Source organism: Trachurus japonicus, chromosome 24 (assembly GCF_045865225.1).
Source record: "Trachurus japonicus isolate A0001 chromosome 24, Traja_1.0".
Taxonomy (NCBI): domain Eukaryota; kingdom Metazoa; phylum Chordata; class Actinopteri; order Carangiformes; family Carangidae; genus Trachurus; species Trachurus japonicus.
The window spans coordinates 5,709,526-5,735,240 of NC_140930.1; the positions used below are offsets into that span (position 1 = coordinate 5,709,526).

General features: G+C 41.6%; 1 protein-coding gene across 2 annotated transcripts in view; it reads left to right on the forward strand.

Annotated features, from left to right (window-relative positions):
* Nucleotides 1–17,229, forward strand: part of adgrg6 (adhesion G protein-coupled receptor G6) — a 103,875-nt gene extending 86,646 nt beyond the window's left edge. For both annotated transcript variants that reach the window (XM_085770121.1, XM_085770122.1), the window contains one exon: nt 11,992–17,229. In XM_085770121.1, coding sequence (XP_085626247.1) covers nt 11,992–12,212 — 221 coding nt within the window. In that variant the 3' untranslated portion in view covers nt 12,213–17,229. The remainder of the gene's footprint in view (nt 1–11,991) is intronic.
* Nucleotides 17,230–25,715: the final 8,486 nt, after the last annotated feature.

Consider the following 25,715-nt stretch of genomic DNA (forward strand, 5'->3'; position numbering starts at 1 on the left):
TCATTATTATCAGAATGAGCCGGGCAGCGCTCAGAGATGACATCATCCAGGTCAGTAGGTCAACCTACAGACCCCGAATGTTGATAGCAGCTAACCCCGAACTCAGAGGGGAAAAGCACTAGCGTATCATAACAAAATATTGGTGAAATGAACGAGTTTCACTGCAATAATGTGTTATTTAGAGGCTGCATTCTGCTGCCCTGTAGACTCCATTATACGAATATACGCGGCTCTCAGCTGGATTTAATTTGTAATGACACCAAAGTTATCTGGGTGAGTAAATGATCGTATTTTATGCTAGAAATAAGGTCCAGATTGTAAAAAACGGCAATTCCCCTTTAATACAAACATCTACCTTTATACTGTATGGAGCTTTAACACAAACATCTACCTTTATACTGTATGGAGCTTTAACACAAACATCTACCTTTATACTGTATGGAGCTATAATTCAGAGAGTCTCCAGTAGTTTCTTTCTTCAGAAACACTAAGGCATTGAACAATGTCAATTTAGCAGCTGGAAAAATGTCTGTGTTCTGAAACTTTTGACTGGTTGTGTATCTAAATTTGAAAAGCCAAGAATTTATATTCTTTTTTTTTTTCCACGCCAAAGAGAACAATTTCAAACAGCAGATCTGCTCAGTAAATCACAACCTGTCTTCCTCTGAGAAAAAATCAAAAGGAAGACATTTATAGTTTATGCCCTTTCCTCCATTAGCTAATAATAGTCATCGTCTTCTGACTGCATGAGTAATTATTCAGAGACACTCATCTCTCCATGTATGGACACATAAAGCCTTCATAAAGGTTTGCCAGTTAAGTTTAATACATCTTTAGGCGCCTGACACAGGAATTTAAGTGATGCTTTTGATTTAACACTACAGGTGTTTCCCAGCATTCGATTCACACATTGCTTCATGATTTCCTTTATTCCACAGTGACACTTATATAGCTGCACACAACGAGGAGCCAAAAAAATAAATAATAATGCAATCTACAAATGAGCGAACAAACTAAAGCAACTACATTAAATAAGCTACAAAGAAAGTCTTTCTTAGTCTTTAAATCTTTGTGTCTATAGCCTCTGCATCGGCCCCCATCGATTTGAAGTCGCCATCTTGGCGGCACCTGACTCCGCCCCCTAATATCTGGCTTATCCAAAAATGAGCAAAGATGTTTGATGCTGTCACTCAAAAGTGGCCACGCCCACAATTATATGAAACTTCAGTCGTAAATAAAAACGTAAAGTGGTGATTTATATGAAGGAGGAAATTATCTGTGGGGACCAAAACTGTTTTTGTGGCAGGCTGTTCATTTAACATGGGAGTCAATGGGGAGTGACTCACAGTTGGAACTGCAGGTTTTCAAACTCTTAGGATTTAAAGTCATTTTTAATAATCTTAGGAATGACTCTCACTATAGATGACTTGTGGATTTACCAAAAAACTTGCACGTCAAACATTTGCACTTTATCTTGATGAGAAGTGAGTCTGTGGGACGGATGAATCAGCTGCAGCACATTCAAAGGTAATTTTTTCTGGATTAGATGCAAAAAATGGTTTTAATGATCTCTCTTGATTCAGCTGTCAATCAAATCCATGCACTAGTCACTCACTGGGAGGATTAAAGCATGAGGCAGTGCCTCAGATATTTTAAAACCTTCCTTCATTTGCTTTTTAAACAATATTAAAAGTCCCTCTGACATGATTTTGACAGAAAGGAATGACTAATTGTGATTTCAGCTGGACGTCAATGATGCCGACCTATTATCTGTGTTTAGTTTGAGAGGAAAATCCATCTTGATCTAATTTTCTGAGGGTGAGTGTTTCCGCACGAGAGAGAAGAAAGAGAGAGAGAGAAGCGAAATAACACTTAATCCACCCGAGCGGTGATTTGTCAATGACACATTTAAAAGCAGATTTATTTTTTTTTATTTTTTTTTTGTTCTTACTGCCAAATAGGTCACTTCAAAACTTGATTTTTTTTATTGGCAAATTATAAAAGTGAAAGAGGTTATATGATTTTTGTTTTCTGCCAGTGCTGAATAATTATCCATCACAGTCCACAGCTGCAAAGGATCTGCTGTGTGTGAGTGCTGCTCACTCGCTGACTTGGCAGTCCGCAGTGCTGGACTTCCCCGACTCACACACACACACACACACAAATATTTACAGTGTTATGGTAAATTAGGAATAATTTCAGGGGCTGTTCTGATGCTCAGGCCAATCTGTTGAGCAGAGTTATGAACAAATGTCTTCGATTTCCTTCATATTCTTACTAACAAGTACACAAACAGACAAGTGGAAGTGTGTGTGCTGAGGGGTCGTGTCACCAGGTGAGGAGAGAGAGAGAGTCTTCAGCGTCTCATTAGGAGTTTGGTGATTTTCCCTCAAAATGTTGAAACGTCCTGTTGTTGCTGTTGTTTAACTAAAGAGACAGAAGGTGTAAACACACAGTAGTCGCCACAGACGACGGGTCAGGACTCCGTCTCCCTATGTCTTTTTATTTCCAACTGCAGAGACGCCCTGTGTACAAAGAAATCTTGGAAGCTTCACGTGTTATTTTTTTTACTTTGTATGTTGCGACTGAAAACACCATCACACCCTGAACTGGGACTGAACAGCAAATAACAGACAGAGAGTCTGATAGATTACTGACAGGACTGACTGATCTGATTATATAAGATATTATAAATTACAATTACATAAAATTATACTTTTTTTTCTCTACAGAATACAACATACATTTTCCTTATTGTCAGACTTCGCCACAATAAAAGCGGCCGACAGGACCACATGATAGACTTATTTCAGACCAGTGGGAAGAGTTAATCCATATGATCTCTTCCCTGTCACAACAAAACAAGAGAATTCAGCTTATTCTGCTCTCAGTTCAGTGATAAAAGTTAGAAGACATATTAAGATCATTTAGCCTCAAGGGACATTGTGTAGGAATTACTCCCATCTAGCGTTGAGGTTGTATATCGCAAGCTAATCGTATTTTTCATACTGCATTCACCTGAAATTGGGCAGACGGCAGACGGTCCGTCAGCACGAGGCAGAACAATACATGTCACAATATGTTGTCATGGCGATGTCGTATTGTTTATCTGACCCACGTTTTACCGGCTTTCTCTGGACTTCTGTGACTAAAATGACATCTGGTTTGTTACCGACGGCCGTCTGCCCGACTGCAGGTGAATGCAGCATCAGTGTAACGCTCCATTCCTCCTCACTACGTTACTGCGGTGACGTTTCACAGACGCCACCTCGACCCGAGCCGACAGCTCCGGTGTCTCCGCTGAGTTTCCGTGGTTTCCTACCGTCACGCTGCCACTGAACGTAAAAACATGTCGACACCACATGGCAGCAGCACCGAGCTTACCCGCTCCATGGAGATATGAATGATATGAACGGAGCTGAAAGGAACACTTCAGTTTGTTGATGGGGGGGATTACTGGTTAATGAAAAACAGACTTTTGAACGAAATAATCGATTTTTGTGAATAGATAACAGAAGAAGTTACATAATACGTAGTTACTATAACAGAAAGTGCTGAGAGAAGGCATCACTGGGCCTCCGTACTGTTAAAGGCTGTGGGCTGAGTCTTTTAAAAAAGTCGATGAGTGTGAGAGAGAGAAAGAGTGAACAGTCAAATATCACTACGTTTAAGTTTGAAGAATCACAACCATCATTTATTCATTCCACCACTGACACTTCTTTTATTTATTCTTTCATTTTGGTAGAATTGTGATCCATTGCAGCATCAGATGAAGGATCTTTACGTCTTTTAGCACCTCTAGGGAAACAAGAAGAGCCTGAGGTGATTGAGTGGAGGCAGAACAGCTGAACATGATTCATTTGTGAAGATGCTTCGTGAGCGAAAGTGTTTTCTCCCACGTTGTCAGAGGGACGGTCAACAAATTGTTTTCATCACCGAGGCTTCTGAGGGGAAACCGCTGATCGGTTTACGTTGAGTGTTGCTGTAAATCTTAACATGCGGTCGCCGTGGCGCTTCAGGACCACACACATACTTGCCGGCTTCCATTGCACCATATCACTGTAATGATCTGGTTGTAATGTTATTGCATGTGAGTCCCAGACACACAGGAATGGGCGCACTTGTCACTTTTGAACATTTTATTGTTCTTATCATTTCGCAGAACAAGCAGGACATTTTTCCAACTGCCTGATGTTTATTTGCACGTTCTGCTCTGTAAATGAACACATGATTAAACACAGGTCACATGCACACACAGATATTAATTTTTCAGACACACAGCGACAGGACGAGGTTTAAGCTCTGTAAGATCTGTTTGTGATTTTAAGAACCAAAAACCATCCCAGTGTAGTTTTCCATCTCCTCTCTCAGCTTCTCTCTGGTGCTCTAGTGACAACAGGTCGGTGTCAGCCAATCAGAAGAGAGGAGGAGGCTCTGAGCCTCTCTTCTGATTGGCTGACTGTTTTCTGACTGATCCAATTAAAAACAGAGCAGATTACAGAATAAAACACTCAATGAAACCAAAGCCTGCAAGTTTTTTGGATGGATGGTGGTGGGCGGGTCTTAGTGACTGTTTTGTTGTGACATCACAAAGTGACAGGAAGTCCTGACGGCTGGTTTCAAGGCTCAGTTTCTGAATACAGGCTGTGTGCATTTCTCTGTGGACTGAGGCTTTGATACTTTCAGGATTGCTGAAGTTTTTGTATTTTTGTTTATTGTGTTGAGACATCTGGGCCACCGTAGCTTCAAAAAACATTCAACAATGTGGGAACTTAAAGGGCATTGTTGTTTTATCATTCTACATAATAGAGGAGTCTAAAATCTAGTTTCAGTGTGTGTGGTAAAGGCCTACTACACCCACAGGAAGGAAAAACTATGTAGGAATATGCAGTTTTTCCATAATCACATAAACACTGAGCCTTTTTCCTGCTGCTTCAGTCTTTTCAGCACCAGTGTCTCTGCATATAAACAGATCGTGCTGCTGGTTGCTGGAGCGTGCTCCACGCTTGACTGCACAGATAATTTGTTGGATTGTAAAAAATAAACACATCACAAACACCTTATTTTGTGAAGATACTCTTTCCCTCTGGACCTGGTTCCTGTTACTCGTGCAGCAGTCCTTCAGCCAACACTGATGTGCTTCTTCTCTGATGGACTTTCCTATTTAACAGTAAAAAAAAAAAAAAAAAGTCCTGTTATCTCCTTGAGGGAAGTTTCTGGCTTTCCTGGCACGTTAGTCCAGATCCTCACCTCATGTCAACCTGTTTCTGAAATCTACTGTCAAGTTGGATGAAGGATCAGAGTCCCGACACTTCATCCTTTGCATGTGGAAGCACCATTGCCCAGTGAAGTTGAGTCTTTAAACATTTTGGTTTGAAGGCTGCAGCGTTGTGTTCGGAAACCTTGGAATTCTTTGCTTTATCTCCTTTTTGCCAGGCAAACAGACAGAAAGCTATCTGGTCTCAGCCAAAGCACCAAAACATAAACGCTGGCTGGTTTCTTCTGTGTCATTCTTTGTTTCTCAATTGTTATCACCGTGGCCACGGAAATAGCTCAGCCAAATACTGAACATGTACGTAGCTCTGCTGAATGATACATGCATCCTGCCTCAGCTGAGAGGTGGCTGTGAACCGGAGGTGACTGGTTCCAGACAGGTTTGACCTATAGGAAACCTCCACCGTATAGAGACTCTCGCAGTCGGTTCAATCAGCTCGTAGCGGTTACGAGCAGAGTCCCGGTCCAGGCTCATATTGGGAAATCACCTGATTTGTTTCCAAACATGACACAAGGACCTTTTCAAGAACTGTCTTTGTCATTTTGTTGGCAGAGTCCTCAACTCATTCCTGCCCAAGACTTGTTAGAATCTCTTCGATGTCCAGCCCGGTGAAGACTTACAGAGTCCATACTCCTCATTCTGGACAATAATGAATCCATTGTCCTCCTAGTAATCAGGGGGTTTCTTTCTCTTTTTTTTTTTTTTTTTTTTTGTTAACCTTTTGCCCTGTTCAAGGCGAAACCTTTGATTTCTGGTGCACCTTCTGATGCACTCCCCTGAGCAGACGAACAGGGAGGAAATATATGTGTTTTTTCTTGGCTAGCTGTTTGTAAAACGTACAGTAACGCATATAAATTCACATATTTTTTGGTTACCAGTGCTGCCAGACAAGCTGTTGACACTGATATTGTACAGGCTTAATGTCAACATTTGGCTGAAACTAACAAACAAATCATGACTGAACAGGAGAAAAATCATGTCTTTGCATCCAGATTTTCTTACTTTATACACTTCATCACGATCAGTGGAAATAAGTCAGGGCTTAGGACAGAGGAGGGACAGACGAGGATGTTTTACAGTGTGTAAACCAGGACAAACCGGTTTGGGTTCAGGTTCAAGTTCAGTTTGGCTTCACTGTGTTCCCAGAGGAAACCGAGGTCTTCTTCATCTATGTTCAGCCTTAACCTTCCTGATGTCCTTGTGGGTCAAGGAAGGAAGGAAGGACGAAGGGAAAGAAGGAAGGAAGGAAGGAAGGGGAAAAGGAAGGTGGAGGGAGTAAACAGATTGGGTCAATTGGGTAAAAAAGGAAGGAATAAGTAAGGACGAAGGGAAGGAAGGAAGGGAAAAACGTAATGTGGAAAGAAGGAAGGGAAAAGGAAGGAAAGAAAGATGGAGGGAGGGAACAGATTGGGTCAATTGGATCAAAAGAGGAAAGGAAAGAAGGAAGGGAGGCAGGCAGGAAGGACGAAGGGAAAGATGGGAGAAAAGAAGGAAGGGGAAAAGGAAGGTGGAGGGAGTGAACAGATTGGGCCAACTGGGTCAAAAAGGAAGGAAGAAGTAAGGACGAAGGGAAGGAAGGAAGGAAGGAAGGAAGGAAGGAAGGAAGGAAGGAAGGAAGGAAGGAAGGAGGAAGGAAGGAAGGAAGGAAGGAAGGAAGGAAGGAAGGAAGGAAGGAAGGAAGGAAGGGAAAAAGGAATGTGGAAAGAAGGAAGCGAAAAAGGAATGTGGAAAGAAGGAAGCGAAAAAGGAAGCAAAGAAAGATGGAGGGAGAGAACAGATTGGGTCAATTGGACCAAAAGGTAAGAATGAAGGGAACGAAGGAAGGATGGAAGGAAGAAAGGGAAAAAGGAGGGAAAGAAAAATGGAGGGAAGGAACAGATTACATCAAATTGAGGAGGGTTAACTATTAATTCATGTAGACAACCAGCTGCATCATGAACGCAACTGTTCTCTTCAAGTCAGTCTGTTGGGCCTCTAAGCCAATCACATCCTCATAATGGTGAGTCTGTTTCCCTAATTTTGCCGATGCAAGACAAACACCACCAATAGTTTTGAACGACGGTCCAGATGTTTGGTGATTTGCTCCGTTGTTACACGACAGAGTCCAGATCCCCGTCCTGCCTCCACACCGCCCCTAGTGTTCATGTGCATGTGTGTTTAGCGTTAATATCTGAGGTCTGAGCCCAGGTTGATGAGGTGCAACCGCTCCCTCATGATGGCCCAATAAAAGAAGCCAACCCTTCAGTCATGGTTAGGAGGCATTGTTGTTCACTAAAACACTGTCATCTGGACTCCAGGACCTGAGAGTTTCAATCAGGAAATGATTTCAACATGGAAAATAATATTTTTGTAGATGGACTCGTTGGCTATAATCTACAATTCGAATAACACAGAGTCGGAAGAAAGTATTTTGATTTCTTTGACTTGAGGTCTGAATCAAAGACAGAAAACATCAACATATCTTTACCTCAACACAGATCGCCATAGAAACGGTACCATTTATGGTTTTGCTTGTCTTCATCCCACAAAGTAACACCATTCCCAGACATAAAAATGTACACGCAGACTGTCATGATACAGAAAGTACAACATTATTCATAGAGTTGAAGCTGAAATTAAACTAATATATGTAGATTGGCACGTTTGGAAACTCTGAGGTGTAATTTAAAGAGTTCCTAAAGTAACCACATCATAGTTTCCAATGGAAAAAGATAAGTATAATCCCAGATCAGGATCTGTAATCTTATGTGCTGTAGGCAGGACTCTCTCTCTCTCTCTCTGTCTGAGCATCTCACAGCGTCTGTACCGGCATTAATCTCTCATCGTATAGTTTCCAGATGTTTGAGGTAAAAGCCTTCAGCCATAACGACTGGAGTTCATGACCAGGGGTTTCCAGAGGTCTTTACTGTGACCCTGGTTCAACCAGAACCCCCCTCCCCTCAGTTTCCATCTTCGTCCTGAAGTGCACTCTGGAGCGTATTTGAGGCAACACGGGGGGAAAATGCAGGATGCAGGAACAAAAACAAACATCCCTGTGGGATATAATAGGGCATTTGAAAAGTCAGAATTAGTGGACAGGACCAGTTTCAACATAACTGCGTGGAGCCAGGGGTATAATCAGTGCTGACATAATGCACAGTGAATGTCAGGATGCGTGAATTAAGGAAGTCGTGACTGTAGCCGACGCCAGCAGGCAACTATCTCCTGACCCCGGAGCTTCATGCAGCGCAGGGACAGCAGCTGGAAGAGGAGCGGGGAATCACATCTGTATGTTGAGCAACAACGACATGACAACTTCATCCCTGTTCTGTTTAATTAGGCAGCAGATAGAGCCGTGATTCAGTCATGTCTCTGTCATGCCAAGGAAGACTTTGGCCGTGCAGAATGATTCAGATGCGAGCTAAATTATTGCTTTACAGCCGTCACACTTCACGTTTTGATGGTACCGGAGGGCCAGAGCACCGACAGTATGTGCTTGATTTGGCTACAAATTGTATACGTTGCTCCATGGCCTGGCCCAGTTTCCAAAAGAATGTTCCAATGTATAAAACTCTAGAGGCTGTGAACACTGGTCCAAATAACATCAATAGCTTCATTGAAGTGACGTGACTATAAATTTAGGATGACATTCACAACAAGTAGACAAAGTTATGGCCGTAAACCTGATTACCTTCAAATTGAAGCTGTAAAGAGCCTGAAGTTGACATTCTTACACTCATGGCAATGCATGGGCATTGGGTTGGTGTTCTTCTGCTGTTGAGACCCATGGTCATTGGTCTACAGAGGCTAATGGGATTTCTTGGTTTCCCTCATTTCCCTCAATTTCTGGTGGACAAGTGGTGACCTGCACATTCACCACACTATGAGATAATAATGGAACGTTATGAAACAGAGCCGTTTTCGAAGTAAATAAAGAGACTGCTTGCTGAAAAACGGTCCCTGAAGGCAACGCGCATCAGTGGTTTTGCAAGAATGTACCTCTAAAACAACTCTGTCTGGTAACGTTGTGTTATTATCTCATAGTGTGGTGAATGTGCAGGTCACAACTTGTCCACCAGAGCGTTTTGGAGTTGTTGGATTGTGTATTTGATGAGTTTGATGAGGGAAACCAAGAAATCCCATGAGCCTCCGTAGCGTAGCTCTGAGCAGCTCACGGCTCTGCTCCACCATTCTTGAAAATAGCTTGCACTGACAAACAAAGGTAAAGAACCTACTGCTATGACTATAGCGATTATGGCAATGGGCCAATTTGCCAAAATGTTGAACTATCCCTTTAAGCGAAATAAGATGTGACAGACTCTGTACTTTACATACTCGTACCAACATGTTGGAACACAACACGAGCCTGTTTCTCTTCACACGCTGCACGAGTTACCACGATGTGGCTTCACCACTCTCTCACCACTTTAAATGGGATGCAGATTACTCCAGCCAATTATAGTTTTCACAGCAGTTGGAGAGTCGATCTCAAAACAGAGCTGTTCAGCCTCTTGGTGTTTTCATTGGCGGCCTCAGCAGAACAATGGAGCTGAGTCCGAAGCTTTGTACCTCAGTTGCATGTTGATTGTGTACCACCCGTATTTCCATATGCTTCCCATCCCGCTCTCTGAAGTTGAACCAAAACATTTCTAAACCCATCACAAAAGCACAGAGCCTCCAAGGTCCAAATAACACAGCAGCATGATGATATCCAAACATACCACTGGTTGTAGGTGTCCTTCTACGTCAGGTATGCACACATTTTGAAAAGTGATCTTGGGATCAAGTGGAAAATTAAATCCAAATATGCTTTTATGGACGAGGCTGCGAGTGTGAAGCCCCCACAGTCTTCGTGTGGCTTCACTCTGCCTGGTTGTATTAACCTTTAGCTGAGATAGCAATTCTCTGCGAAGGAAGAACGCCAAACCAACCAACCCCATTTGGGACAGAAAAAAGGAACGAACAAAAGCACCAGACAACAACCAGATTTCTTGGCACTGTGACGATATAAATAAGGAAATAGAGAATAAAAGGCTTGGTAGGCCTACACATGGTCAGCTCATCCGCTTTACACCCATTAAGACCACTTTTCCTTTGGAGCATGCATGGCAGCCTCCAACGGAAAACAACATGAGGGAACCATTGTACATCATCAAGGGAAGTGTTTGTTCTAAAAACTAGTAAGTGTGGAGAATAAAGTCATCGTCTCCATTTAACCTAAAGCATTCTGGTAGACCTTGTACCATTACCTAAAAACATAATAGAGCAAAGAAACAAAACCTCCCTCAGTTCTTAGTGAGTTGAAAGACCCTTGAGACGTAAGCTCTTCATAGGTGTTGAGGCAAGAAGTGAGCCGGTTCAAAGCCCAGAACATGGCTCACATAATGCTCAAAACATCTCTGACATCAGATCATGGATCATTCATCAGTCGGTCAGGACAGTGACAGGTTGTTGTCAGAGTTGATATTATTCTATTCATAAAAGTATATTAAATCTTATTGGACTTATTTTATGTGAATCTCCTCTGTTATTAAGATAAATCTGATCCACCCTTCTTATATGTCATAAACCCTGTTTGGTGCAAGTGGTTACTTTTGGCCCCGGGCCATTACAGTATGAACATATACTTAGGATTGTTTGGATTGAAATGGATGGTGCCAAATATTATTGCACTTCTCTCTTCATATCCATGTGTAGTGAATGTAAAACAATATATTTTGATTCCTCCCTCACTTTTTGCCCTCACCCACCTCCCTGTCCTTGCTTTTGTTCTCTTTTGTCAAGTTCATTTAAACTGTGCATTTGGAACTGTGTAATAGAAACCATGTGGGTTTTTTTTTTTTTTACTGTTGAATAATGAATAATGACATGAAGAATATATTTAATTACATCTGCAATACTGTCCATGAAATAATACTTTTAAACTTGTAATAGACCGAATCGCCTTGTTGTTTACAACTACTTTCGGGTAGAAAACGTAGCACGTAATTTGAATGGTAACAGTAGTAACAAACGAGAGTTTAGCTATATATATCATATTTTTCACGCCCTGTCACCGTTTAGACAAATCTGAAATGATTGAAGAAACATTACTATTTCTGTGTGTGTGTTTTGTGTTGCTATGTGTTGTATTTATTCAGTTTGGAGGAATCACAATGTCTAGAAAGCATCAGTGGCTCAGCTGACAGGGACAGCTAACGGTAGCTAAGCTGACGGTGGTAGCTAAGCTAACACCAGGACGTCAGCTGTTAAAACCCTCCCGTTGTCGGACACAACATGAAACTACTCCAGTTAGCTCAATCATGTTGTAACTCAGATATCCACTGGAAAAAATATTTTTTCATGGACCGTTTATTGAGTCACTTAGTTATTAAAGTTAAACAGGTAGGCTAACGGTTAGCCCGGCTAATCTATGATAACCATGACTAATTACAATGTGCACACATAAATAGTAATGTTTGTCCAATCATTGGTTTTATAAACTTTACAAACAACAGATTAGTCTAAATGGTGATATAGTGACATGAAAAATGAGATATAGGCTATATAGCGAAACTCTCGTCCGTCACTATTGTTCTCATGCTGGTTTTCTAACCGGAAGTAGTTGTAAACAACAAGGAGATTCATTCTATAGTAATAATACCAGAGTGTCATCGATTCTCACACTTGTGACAATGGTTGCATTTTCATATCCTAATCCGTGTGTGTATCCGTGTTTCTCTCCCCCCTGGATGCAGATAAACCTTACTCCAACCAGACCAGCCCCAAGTGCGTCTCCTCGTCCTCGTCCTCCTCAGAGATGGAGCCCAACTCTTCATCCTCCTCTTCCTCCTCCTCCTCCATCCTCCCTGTCAGCCAGATGATTGATAAGGTGAAAGATTACTGCACAACACGCACCGACAACTTCTACAAGAACATCATCATGTCTGACAGCTTCGCCCACAGCACCAGGTTCTAGAACTGTCCTCGGTGTTCCGGGGCGGACTTTCTAGAACTTTCTTCCTGTAGCGTCTTGGAACTACTAAATTGTTCTAAAAAAAAAATTTTAAAAAGAAGAAAGAAAAAAAAGCCTGTGACAGCTCCAGTGACAGGGGGGGGCTGGAATCAGACTTGTCATTATGAAACTTCCTACTATAATATTTAAGGCTCCACTTTTTCTCTGAAACCACCACCTGCTGTCACAGAAACGTCTGTGTTCTGGAACAGCTCCTCACATTCTAGAACCCTCCAGCAGCTGCCATCACATATGCACGCTCCAGAATTCCGTGACTGAGGCCTGTCCAACATTCTAGAATCCTGCGCGTTGTGGAACTGCTCCCGACATGTTGGAACTCTCTGAGAGTCTCAGAACCTCCAAGAATTCTCAAACTCTTTTGTCGCCCCAAGTTGGAAGGAACCCTCCAATCAGAACGACCGAGACAGACACTGTAGAAGCAGCCATGGAACATGTTATAGAACGGTTGTTTCTCTTCAGTCTCTGCATGCTTCCTGCCGTCTTCCCTTACTCCTGTTTTCTTTTTGAATTTGATTTGTATTTGTATATTATAAATTATAATATTTGGACTGAAAGAAAAAAAAATGGGTGACACACACAGTGCTTGTATCATGGGGCCAAAGTTTTCCTCTGTACCAAAGCAGCATGTAAAGTGTGTTATGGAGGATCTACAACAATCAACCACCAACAGAACCTCTGCACTGTAGCAGCTTTACATGAAAGCACTGTTCAGTCAGATTTGAGGAGGCAGCCTGAGAACTCAGCTGCAACAAACTGCTAAAAAGCCAGAGATCAGGTCAAGACGATCACAGACAGAGTCGCACGTCAGGCTTTGAAATCCCCGGGTCTCCTGGATAATAGAGTGTTTAAGGGTGTTTAAGGGCTACAGGGCGGTCAGAGACCCTCGCTGCGATTCTACTGTATCATATCAAATTACAGAATCGGCTGACCTGGCTGCCAGACTGTGTAACTAAGAGGAAATGAAAAGGAGCAGTGGGTAGGAAAGGATAAACACAAGGTGGGACGGGAGAGAAGAGAAAAAAAAGGATCTGGTAGAAAAAAAGTAGGCTGTTATGTTTTGGTGTTTTTTTTAATACTGTGATGTTTGTTAAAACTGTTTGTGCATGTGTGTGGAGCCATATTCTATGTAAATATTGATGATCTATCTATTCTACGTGCCTTATTCTTTAGTGTTACAATGTGTCCGGGTGGTTGCTTTTGTTCGTGCCTTGGTGGGGTCCTGCAAGGGTCGCCATGACTGTGCATACAAACCATACATTCTCCAGCTCCCCTTGCTGTGTAGGCACACACTCTGTCAGTTTCAGCCCTGTGAGAAGAGTCACGGAGAAAGACAGGGCAGAAATCACAGAACAGAATCTAATCAATCAGTTTGTCAGCCGAGCTGGAGAGAGATCATTTGAACCCATGTACATCGTGTTCCCCACAGCTGGTATCTCTAACAGTCAAACGCCAAAGCATGTTGATGCACATTTTAAAATCCGCATTGGAAATATTTCAACTAGGAAAAAAGCACCTAAATCTTTGAGGTGTCCTTTTCTCTTCGACCAATGTTCTGGACCAACCAGTGTTGTCGGATTTGAAGCATTTTTTTTAATGATTATATTATTTATCTCTCTCAGTTTGCACTTTTTAAAACGTTTTTCTACGTGGCGAATCGGACAATCCCGCTGTGATTCACTGGTGAGTCGATGTCTTGTGGTTTGAGGATAAGCGATAAAGATGATGCCGGTGGCCAGTGAAGCTCAGCTCCTCGTGCACGTCAGCCAAAGTTTAGCAATCTTAGAAGGCATCATTTGTGGAGAGGAAACATGTTCAAATAACACTTTAAAAAAAATCATAATAGCTTTGTTTTTATGATAACAAGACGAATTCCCAGCGTGAAGACAACGCTCACGGTGCAGATGCCAGCATGATATTTTCACCACCTTTAGGGCCTGTTCATGTTTTCCCATGGGGTGTCCAGCCATACGCATAGTTTTGGTTTTATCCAGCTGGGTTCAGCTACCACCCAGATACAACGGAGGTGAATAGAATTTCACTTGCGGTGCTTAAATGATCACAAAATGACACTTGAAAAGCTTTGATTCTGGATGTTCCACAGGCCTCTCCGTAGACATTTCACAAGCTCACAAGTTTTTTGGCGAGAGAATAATCCTCGCTGGAGTCTGCTGACAGTGAAGTCTGTGGATTATCCAGAGCAATCAGGGTGTTGTTTCTGGAAGGACAGCTTTCTGTTGAGTTTGTCAAGTGTCATTATGCCCCCGCACTTGTGACAGCCCCGGCCAGAGGCATTATGTGTATGTGTTGGGCTTGTCCGTCCATCAAGTTCTCATGATGGGCTTCTCAATAGCTTAACAACGCCTCAAGGGGATCCCTTCAAATTCAGCGCAAACATTCACTTGGAATTAGGAATGAACTGATTAGACTTCGGTGGTCAGATGCCAAAGGTCAAGATCATGGTGATATGACTAAACATGTTTTTTGGCTTCTTGAATGTTATAGTTCAAGGTTGCCCTGAGGGAATTTCTTCAAATTTTCACAAACATTCACTTGGAGTCAAAGAAACTGATTAGAAATTGGTGGTCGAAGGTCAAAGGCCGAGGTCACAGTGACATAACATTTTTAAGGGGTAATTTTGTTTTTTTTAATGATTTTAGTCCAAAGGGGGGAATTCTGTTCATGCCACTCACACTGGGATGGCATGGTTTGATTTGGGAGACTGAGCCCACCAGCCCACAAGGTTGTGTGCCTGTTAGAAACGGCTATTTCAGTTCATCACTTACCAAAGATCATCCCATTTGTTCTGTCAAACACTGCAAAAGATTCAATGATTGACTTCAAAATGTTTCATATATGGCATAACAAGGGGCACATATCATACGACACTGATGCTACAGCAGTTTTACATTTGTTTTATTGTTTAACAGGCTTCAGATCTTGCTCCTGTCAACAAGCCTTAAAACACAAAGTCAATACGTTGCTGCTGAACGAATCCTCTTCCATACGTTTGCAGCTGCAGATAGTGGCGTGCCTCCTCATAAAACAATGATTGGTCTATGGAGTGCTGCGTGTAGCCATCTCCCTCACATATGCTCTCCAACTGTGAAACTTGAATTGATGTTTAAACAGTAATTTCCTCCAGTCGTTAGCTGTGACTGTTTGGCTAGCGGACAACATTTAGTCAACAGTGAAGAAGTTTGGAAACAGACACTGTCTATGCCTATTAAGGCTGCAGTTTGGCAGTTATCTCCCACTAACTGAAGAGGGACAGTCTGTTCAGTTGCATTTGTATTGTGGATACCACGAGATGTTTGGTTGTTATATCACCGAATCTGGCTTGATGCGGGGCTGTGGTCACTTTAGGGCTTTTCTCGGACCTTGATTAGGGTTTAAAAGTTATGGATTGTAAAAACCCTAGATCTAACCAGTTTTACACAGCCTCGTTAAAAACTTTCATTTCAGCCTCGGTTTGATATATGGGCTATTTTTCCAGCAGTAATGAGAACAGTTGTGGGTATAACGCTGTATTTTATGGGATTGTTACTTGCTAATGATTTCTTTGAAATTTCTTGGACAAAGCCTTTTAATTTGATACTGATTATACTGAAAGTAGACACTAAGGCTATTGTTTTATTTGGTTAGTTAATTTGAGTTGAGTTCACAAGCAAGAAAAGTTCAATCAAACGCAATTGTAAATGTATGTCATCCTAGAAACTATTCGTTGTCACTTGCTATATGCCCTGACTAAAGGTCTAAATAAGTACTGCTTATTTAGCATATGATTGACATTAATTAATAAGCAAAATACCAGATGACCCCTGTCATTATTTCACCTATGATTGACCCATGGTTGACCCTTAATTAGCACCCAACCCTAACCCATAAATAAATCAATTTAACAGCAAAGCAATCTACATGTTTCTTTTGAAACGAAAGCACAAAAGCTGGAAATAGTTTTTTACTAATTGACTTTTTATTGGCTGATGTGGCGTCAGAAATAACAAAATACTGGGATTATTTCTGTTTTCCTCCCACTCCGTGTTTGTTATGGTAAATGGTGAATTCAAGTAGATCTTTGCTTGTGGACTGTTTGGATCTTGTGACACTTTAACTTCTGTCTGCACGGTTATTAATGGAAGTTTTGCGGTTTGACACTTTGTTAGTTTTATCAGGCTGCGGCCATAAAAGAGAACTGTTTAATAACTAGTGTCAATCTGGGTTATTATACGCTGGTGATTTGTCCCTGCCATAAAAACATTGAATAAATTCTCTATGAAACTCATGTGCACATTTGGAAAAAAAAAAAGAAAAGAAAAAGGGAAACACAGCATTCCTGAAGTTCAATATGGTTAATGTGTGTTTTGCTGAAAATATGTCTTGTTTTGTGAAACACGTGTATAAATAATCTTTCCCTATTGGTCCTTCTGTGTTTTTGTTCGCCCACTGTTGCTAAAACAGTCAAACATGTCTTGCTCGTTGTGAATTCTGTGTGTTTTTGTTTCTTTGAGATCTTCCGTAAAGCTTTAGAGCAAAACCGACATGTTTACTGTGTGGTATATATACTTTTATTTATTTTCAGGATGTACACTTTCTCTGCACCTGTAGCTCATCCCAGCCTCTGTTTCACTCACTTTCTTCTCTGGTTAGGCTGACAGTCATCTGTAGTGAGAGGTGAAACCTGGCGGACGAACACACAGACCTGTCTGACAGTTTTTAGGCATTCAGGCGTGAGGTTTTAGACTCTGGATCTTTGGACTTCGACTCGTCAACTGTTGGCTCAAACAGACTTCCACTGTCCACGCCGAGCCAACAGTGTTCAACACCAAAGCATGACTGTGTAGTGAAGCACGCATTGTACCGACCGTCAGGCACCCTGGCCCACGTTTCTCTTTTCTTTTGCCCAGAGTGGTGGAAGAATGTATTATTCAGCCCTCTGAAACAAACCCCCAGAGATAGTAAAGAAGAGATGAGGCCCCTTTGGCAGCCCCAGTGGCATAGCTCAGTGCTTCTTTCAGTCACTGGTCTGGGTTCAGCCTGAGGGTGGAAAAGATAGTTCCTCTTTTTTTTCCTCGTGGCCTTAAAACGTAGCCAAAGACTGTTATAAATACAGTACTGAATGAAGGACAAGAGGAGATGAAGTCTCCTACATGTAAATCAGAAGGACCATTGTCACTGTGTCCAGTCTCAAACATCCCAAACCTGGAGAAACATCCTGGAACTGATGCAAAGTGAATATTTAGGCTTTATAGAAGAGTTTTCTAATTAATCTCTTATTATTAGTGCCTGAGTCTCAAAGGCCTCTGGCAGCTCAACAGAAACTAACATCGGCATCACTGCTCACTCAGATCTATGAACAGATATCAGCTTCAAATTAAACTCCTTTGTCTGTTTCTGTTTAAAAGGCTGAGGTCAGGCCTCAGTAATAAACCTGTGCAATCTCACAGTGACATCGCTGCACTTCCCATGAGCCACATGGTTACACAACATGCCCTAACACCACAAATCATGACAAGAGTGTAATTTATAAAATGGTTTATTTCAGCTCGACTTAATAGTAAAGGAAACAGCATTTTTTGATAGATTGTCTTCTAACCCAACAAATATCTGTGCGTCTGTCTCTTGTTTTCTCTTACATGTCATATGTACAGTTCCAATTAATTTAAATATTTCTCTAGTAACTCTGAACTCTGTCTGGTTGATGGATATTGTACCAAATGCAGATTTCCGATGAGGATTGTAATTGATCTTGGCTTTCATTGTTGTTTTGTATTTGTACTATTATTATTATTATTGTTGTTGTTATTATTATTATTATTGTTGTGATTATTATTGTTATGTAAACACTTTTCTGCACCCATTGATGTTGTCATTGTCGTATGGTTTGTCACTTCAGCATCTCAACATTAAAGGGAATTTAAGGTCATGAAAGTTGCACAGACGTTGATTTAAACTTTAGTTTCACAGTTTGTTGTCTGACACTATGAAGGGTACAGGTGGGCGGAGTTATGTTGTGACATCACAAGGTGACAGGAAGTCCTGGCGGCTGGTTTTAAGGTTTAGTTTCTGAATACAGCTGTGTGCATTTCTCTGTGGACTGAGGCTTCGATACTTTCACAGTATAGAACTGAGCATAAGGAGCTATTTGTACTGTTAGCATTAACAGCTGTACTAATCTTATGGGTAGAGGAAATGTTACAATGTAGCGGTGTCAGCAATAGAATTTATTGTACCATTTTTTTCTATATCTATACTCAGTAGTATTCAGTAAGTCAGTAAGGTTGGTGGGTGAATGTATGATGTATGAGATGGTGTTAGAGGGCTTAAACACACTAAACAGAAAAGAAACAAGAAAGAAAACTTAAAAAGAAACGTAGTGCATGAATGCATTAAGGAGATACAATGATGTAGTGAGATAGAGACGGGTCGGAATTGATGGACCAAGTGGCAATGCTCCATGACTTCACCCATTGGTTTATAGCCCAGAGTTTTGGGATTTGGCCGTCGCCATCTTGTTTTACAGGTAATTTTCGGAATATTTTGCCTTTTATAGGACAGGTATAACAGGAAACTGATAGAGAGAGTATAAACTGATAACAATCACAGTCAAGACTCAATGTTTCCCGGCAAAAGGGTTAGAGCCCAAATGGGACATAATCTCTGAACAGTCACCGCCATTTTGGGGGTTTTTTTTTGCAACCAACGTCCTTTTTTATATACAGACAATGGAATATGTCAAAGCCAAGGCCCACGGACAGGAAAGGTTGAAAAGCATTTGAATTAAAGGTACAACGAGGAGTTTTGGAAAGCGAAGCGTTCTCATACTACATTTACCATGAGCCTCCACGCGCACGGTGAAATTCTTGGATCGGCGCAAGACGGATGTCTTGCCAAGAATGTTTTCATTCATCAACAATGAAAGTCGGAGGTTCAAAGACGATCACATACTGTCATAGTTCCGACCATAAAGGGCAATTCTGCTGCGTTATTCTGATGACGTCCGCGAAACCGAAAGTAAGGGAACGCTGGTCCGCTTGCCCAGCGTTTCCGCCACTAATTAAAATAACAAAATAACGATAGAGACAAAACGATATATTTATCAAAAATGGAGTCATTAACAAGTGTGGGTAGCGTAGATTCATCTACATTAACGTGAGACTTTTTTATAACCAAATAGAAACTCCTCGTTGTCCCTTTAAAATAAAAGTTGCTGTTTTGCAAACGTCAGTGAGTGATAAACTACATCTCCCACAATTCATTATTGGTGCAAATCCGCCCATCATTGACCTGAGGGAAAACTGAACAGAACAAGCAGGAACAAAACAATGCAGAGGCCACGGCAGAGCCAGAGGGCCATCGTGGATGTTTTCATCAGAGGAGTGGATGTGACACAACTGCTGCTTCACACAGACACTGGGAGATACAGTAGAACAGTTGCGCTATTGTACTACGGATGCAACAACCCACATAACATGGCACCAGTGTGTGTTGCCCTGAATACGTCACTGTAAAAAAACTAGTGATATAATCCAGTGTTGCAAGCTGCTGCCCAAGGCATGAAAACTGACTAAGATTATTGGAATGTGTTCTTAACAGTTGATGAATGGAATTTACATAAATGTAAGTAATATACCCACTGAGAGTGTCTGTGCAGGATTGTGTTTCAGTGATTATGACAACAGATCAAACTTTTTTCTTTCTTCCTAACAATTGTTTTACCCTTAAGTGCAGTCAAATTGTTTCTTGCAAAACAGAGCTGGCCGCGCAGCATAAATCTGAGCCCAGTCTGGACTGCTCCCCTACAGTAGGTGACAATAGTACTGTGTAACGCTTGTGAACGCAGCCTTGGGTCTGACTCCTCCTCCTCCTCCTCCATCCAGCACCTTCATCAGGGCCAGGTTATATAAGGCATAGATATATATAAGAAGACTAGATGACTCACCCACCGCTGCTGCCCAATGACAAAGCGTAGCCAGTACGGCGGCCATCGTGGGACGGGCAACTCTCTCCCTCAGAGCATTAAGCCTACGGTGCATGTTCTGCTATAATGACCAGAACTTGCTCAGTTTTTGTCCGATTTCAAAACGGTTAGATTTTTTATGAATGTCTATGCAGTTATGATGCAGCATACTCAAAATCACGGATCAGTTTAATCATGTACTTTTTTTTGTAAAAGTAACATTATAGTGACATTATGCAAATAGTTAAAGTAATAGCTACATACTGACTGTTATGAATCGTTTTTTTTGGTGAAGATGACTGGATCACCTATCTACTGCACTGTAACTGCAGCCAGAGTCAGAGCAAGTTGCCCGTTCAAATATGGCCGACTGTGAGCTACGCCTGCGCGTAGTCCGATCCACCTCCTTGATATAAGGCACCTGTTGGCCTTGGTTCACCCTCTCTGTTTCCTGTCCTTGTTGCAGCTGCTGCTGTTTGGTGATCCAGGATCATTAAATGTGCATGAGTCAGTCAGACTTCACTCTCTTAGCTCTGATCTGAACCCTGCGTCTATGCTGTAAATGCTCCATAGAAGGTGAGTGAAAAAAATACATCCTGATATTATGACCACATAATATCAGGATGTATTTTTTTGAGAGGCGTAGTGAGCCTGGCTAATTCTTGTTCTTTCTTTTGTAGGTGTTTCTGCTCCTGTTTCATCACTATACGTCTTGCTTTTGCCTCATGGTTTATTTTGCTTACATTCCTGTTCTTCGGATTATATCTTTCTGGTTGACTATTTGTTTGCACTAGTCATTTTTCTTTCAGTGCAGTTGAGTGTCACGTTGCCGGGAGGTCACACAGAATACATGTGAGTAAAAGCACTGGGACACACATGCTGTCAATTACACTTCAGCTGTGATGTTAACTGTGCTGTTTCTGAGGCGACTGAGCTCAGTATAGTCCAACAAAGGCCCCACAACAGTATTTAGTTTTTGTTGGAATGCCATTTTAACACATGCAGCTTTAGGACTCTGTACAATGACCTTTTCTTACACCATGAATCTCGTGTCTTATGATTTTTACCTGCTTGGACCACAATTGTGAATTAGCATTTTTACAACAATCCAGTATTTCTGTTTTTATACTGAACATGCATGCTCCCTACAAAGGAATCGGTAATTAATCCCCTGTGGTGGTTTTGATCTGACTTGATTTTCTTTTCTTTCTGGCAGCTCCCGCCTCTGCAGTTTAATTGCTTTGGATTATTATAGTAAAACATTTTGTGATTGCAAAAACACACTTGTATTGTGTCAGTACGAATCTCTATGCTGCACATCAATTTCAAAAACGATGTAGAAGATTGTTCAGAGTATTTCCTGAGGTGTAATTCCCTAGCTGGGATTTGCATTCAGTCCAAATACACCTTCAGAGGTAGGTTAGGTTGAATAAAGGACTCTTAAAGTTGTACATTGACCTTAAACTTTATTTTTTGTTGTAACACATGGAACCAATCCTCTGTTTGACCCCAGCTGTGGTTTCCCACCTTTCTCTTGACCTCAACACGCATCTTCACGTAAATCCCACTGTTGTGATTGGCTATTTATCCTTTAGATTGTGGTATAGTGGTTAATCCACTAAACGGAGTGCGATCTGAGAGGACTCGGTCACTACATCTGCCAGGGGTCAGGAGAGAAACCAGAACCGGCTCCCAGATCATTTATCATGCAGCGTATGGAGATGAGTTGGTTTTTTGACACATTATATTCAATCTGTTACAAAGAGGGTATACACTGACAAACAAGATTCCTCTGGTTACACTCTTGACTCCTGAAATAGATTGTAATGCCACAGTCTCTGGATAAAATCTGTGGTTTGGAAGCAGAGGAGTTGATTTGAGCAGTTGTGTTTGAGGTCAGGAGGCTGCTGCCGGGGGATTTTCAGGGGGTCTGCAGCTGAAACAAAGCCCTTCAAGGAGAGGAGGTGAGACTCAACTAGCTACAACACTTCAGCGTGGGGGTCCCTGAGTCAGATTTTGTTACACTTTGGGGACCTTTCAACCCAGTCCATATAAATACTTGCATTCCTTGAGGCACCGGCCGACAGAGTTCGACCAGCTTCCCAGATTTTCAACGGTAACGAGAAACTGAACCACGTTCGTCATTTTTCACTTGAAGGATGTTGTGCCCTGCTGACATTGACATTAAAATGAATAAAAAGTGTTACAGTCAATCAGTGCACTGTTTTACTGTCTTTATTTTGGAATTTGTATGACTAAGCATTGGAGGAAAAAGGTAAACTCGCTGTATGCCAGGCCAGCCCATCGATCATGATTATATCCGTTTCGTTCAGGACGACAGACCTGACAGCCCAGTTGTTATGGCTGTTATACTGGATAACTGTGGTTTGGCAACAACAAAAGTCTGAAATTCCCACAAATGCATCCCAGTGAAACCAATACAAACAAATGAGGGCGATTAATATGACTGACAGTAAGATTCATATTGTCCCCTCAACCTGGGCCCAGAACAAACCAGTCACATTGGCTACTGGTGAATTACTATCCCACTTCATCAACTCTCATGACGACAAGGCTGTGAAAGACGAATGCCAGGTCGCTCAGTTGTGTTGCCATCATCAGAAACTGACAGATCATGGTCCCACTCCAGTCTGGTCCCTACACGCCTGTAACTGTAGAGACATTCATGGCTGTGTAATTAGAGTATAAAACAGTGACATCCTTTTGGACTCAGACATTGTAACTAAATAGCCCAAAGCATTGACAAACATGGGCAATAACATGGCACATTCATGGCATAACAAGCTTGTGGAAGGAAAATCATTAAGTGAATAAGGGAAACTCACACCCATGCTCCTTTGGCTGCATTTGAGCAATTTTTTTTTATTTGCCATCTTAATTTGATTAGACCCTTGGTTTATTTCCATAGTTCCTGGATGGAGCACAAGCAGCTGTTTTCTTAGGTACACAACAGCACGTTTGTTCCAAAATACAATGTCACATCTAATTAGTCTGTCAAGTGTTTATTTGAGGTGGGGTCACTTAGGAAGATCCCTTGGAAATAACTGCACAGAACTTACAGTACAATTGTAGATAACTGGCATTCAATACATCCTGGACTCGAAGCGGTGCTGCTGCAGTTCTCTGGGAGTGTCCGACTTCCAGAGTGTTGGTGGGATTTATAACTTACTCCTACTTAAGGGTGATTAGTTAGTAGAGATGGACCTCCATGAAAACCTGGAAATGCTGTGAGGAAAGGTGAGAGCGGCTGTAAGGGCCTGTGTTTTCCTTATTTCTCTTTCCTCAACGGTTTATACGTTATACCACAGTCAACCTTTCAGTGTAGACTGTAGTATCTGATTCAGGACAGCCAGCAGAGCTAAAATTAGACTGCAGGCCCACACTTCCCGTAACCTGAATTATGGTTTGCTGAACAGGTTTTGGCCTGTTGTGCGACACAGATATCCACCACAATCAGTGGGTTCCAGCCATTTCAGACATCAATATCTCTGGTTTGAAAAAGTCAGGGAATCGCAGCTCAAGAGTTGAGAGTCAAATCTCACTTTTCTGGTTTCTACTGTCAAAAACTGTGAATGTTTTCTGACGGGGGGAAAAATGGGCCCATGGTTACAGAGACACTGTGTACCTCAGTCTCAGTCATCCTGGGACAGAGCTATAATTGTGGTTCAGCTGCTGCGTGATCAACAGTACTTTTGGAACCGAAGCCCCCCCCCCCCCCCAATCATTTACTTCCTCTCCCCTCTCTGTTGACCTGTCCCCCTCTGTATCTCACGGGTCTTTCTGTCTCCCCCGTTTCTGCTCTTCTTACAAAATATCTTCTTTCTCTATGAAATGATCAGTGCTCAAGATCCTTTTTTTTGGTATAACAATCTTGTTTTTTAATCAAACCCCTGTGAATTATGGAACAAAGAACGACAAATGATACTTTCTCACTGTCCCATGGGAATTCTATTTTTCCTTTGAGATGAAAGGCCAAAAAAAAAAAAAAAAAGAGTGAGGGAGCAGTGGCTTAGTTGGAAATATTTTCTACATTTGTCAAAACTTGATGTCACTTGTAGGATTAGAGGCGTTTTCCTCAGGAAAGTATGTTTCAGTTCATTTTTCATTGAAATGCCATGTGTTTTGTTAGTGTGCAGCTGTGCCACATTAAAGAATCTGCATCATAATAATAACAGGCTGAAAATGAGACCATGCGTGAGATTTAATGCAATATCCCTTAGACCAGCCAGCTTTCTTTGTTTTCCTAAACGAGTGAAACAGCGCCCCCCTGTAATTGTAACAGGTGGCAATGGTCGGCCTGTGTGGTCAGAGGCGGTAATGCAGCCACACACAGTCAGGATTGTAGTGATGGAGAGGACAGGTGAGGCTGCAGCAAGTTGATAGAAAAAAGAAAAAAAACTGCGTCATGTTTGTAAAAACTGTTAAGTGAAATTAACTTAAGTAAAGATAAGTAATGTTAAATTAACCAAAGTAAAGTAAAGTGAAGTGAAGACTCTTCTAACCTACATAAAAACAAGTCATAACATTGTTTAGACTGGTCACGCCAGGTTTTCACGGACGTGCAGAGAACTCGGACGCCATTTTGCCTCGTAATAAATGGAGGGAAAAGTTGGAGCTCGGTTTTCAGCAACACAACTGTCACAGCAACAGGTGCAGTGGGACACTACGAGGACTTTGGCTTCATGAAGACACCAGAAAACGTGAGTTGGACACATTTTGTCTCTTTGTCTGGTTAAATGATGGGTTTGTGTGTGTAGGGGGCTTGGTCTGTTGCTATGGAGGTTATATTGTAGCTACTTAGTTGGAGACGAGGCGTTTGTGTTGCCCAAGCAAATTCCTCGTGTTGCTTCTGTTGTTGGTTTTTCATTCACTTGCTGATTGTGAGTAATTAGTTTCTTGCCCATTATTTATGCTGGTTTGCAGCAATTTATGACTTGAGTTAGTTTTAGTGTGCAGATCACTGGTTGTGGCTATTTTTACATGTGAATCATTGCAATGAGAGTGTTTATTCTGTCATAAACACAAACCTTGAATGCCTTTAATGGTCAAGCCCTTTGATGTTGTTGTCATGATTTGTATGTGATGAAGTTATTTGGCAAAGAAGACACAAGGAATGTACCTATTGCATGGTCAGGGCTGGAAGAACTGAGCCATTATCCTTTTGAAGTTTTAAGGAAAAGACAAGAAGAGAAAAAATTGTGTTATTTTTGGAAGATTGAATATTTATTCTTTAGGCCTACTTCTCAAACATTTAAAAAAGATAAATAATGTTCCATAAAGCTTTTTGTGCAGGTTGATACTGAGGCCTTAATGCTGTCTTTGCCCTCATGTAGCCAACTCAAATATTTGTCTCAGATATCTTGAAGATCTAAAGATAATGTAATGTGTTCGTCTGCCCAGTAAGTTACAGGTTACATTCAAACACTCTTGTGGTATCCCACCATGCTGTGTGACCATCAGGTGCATGT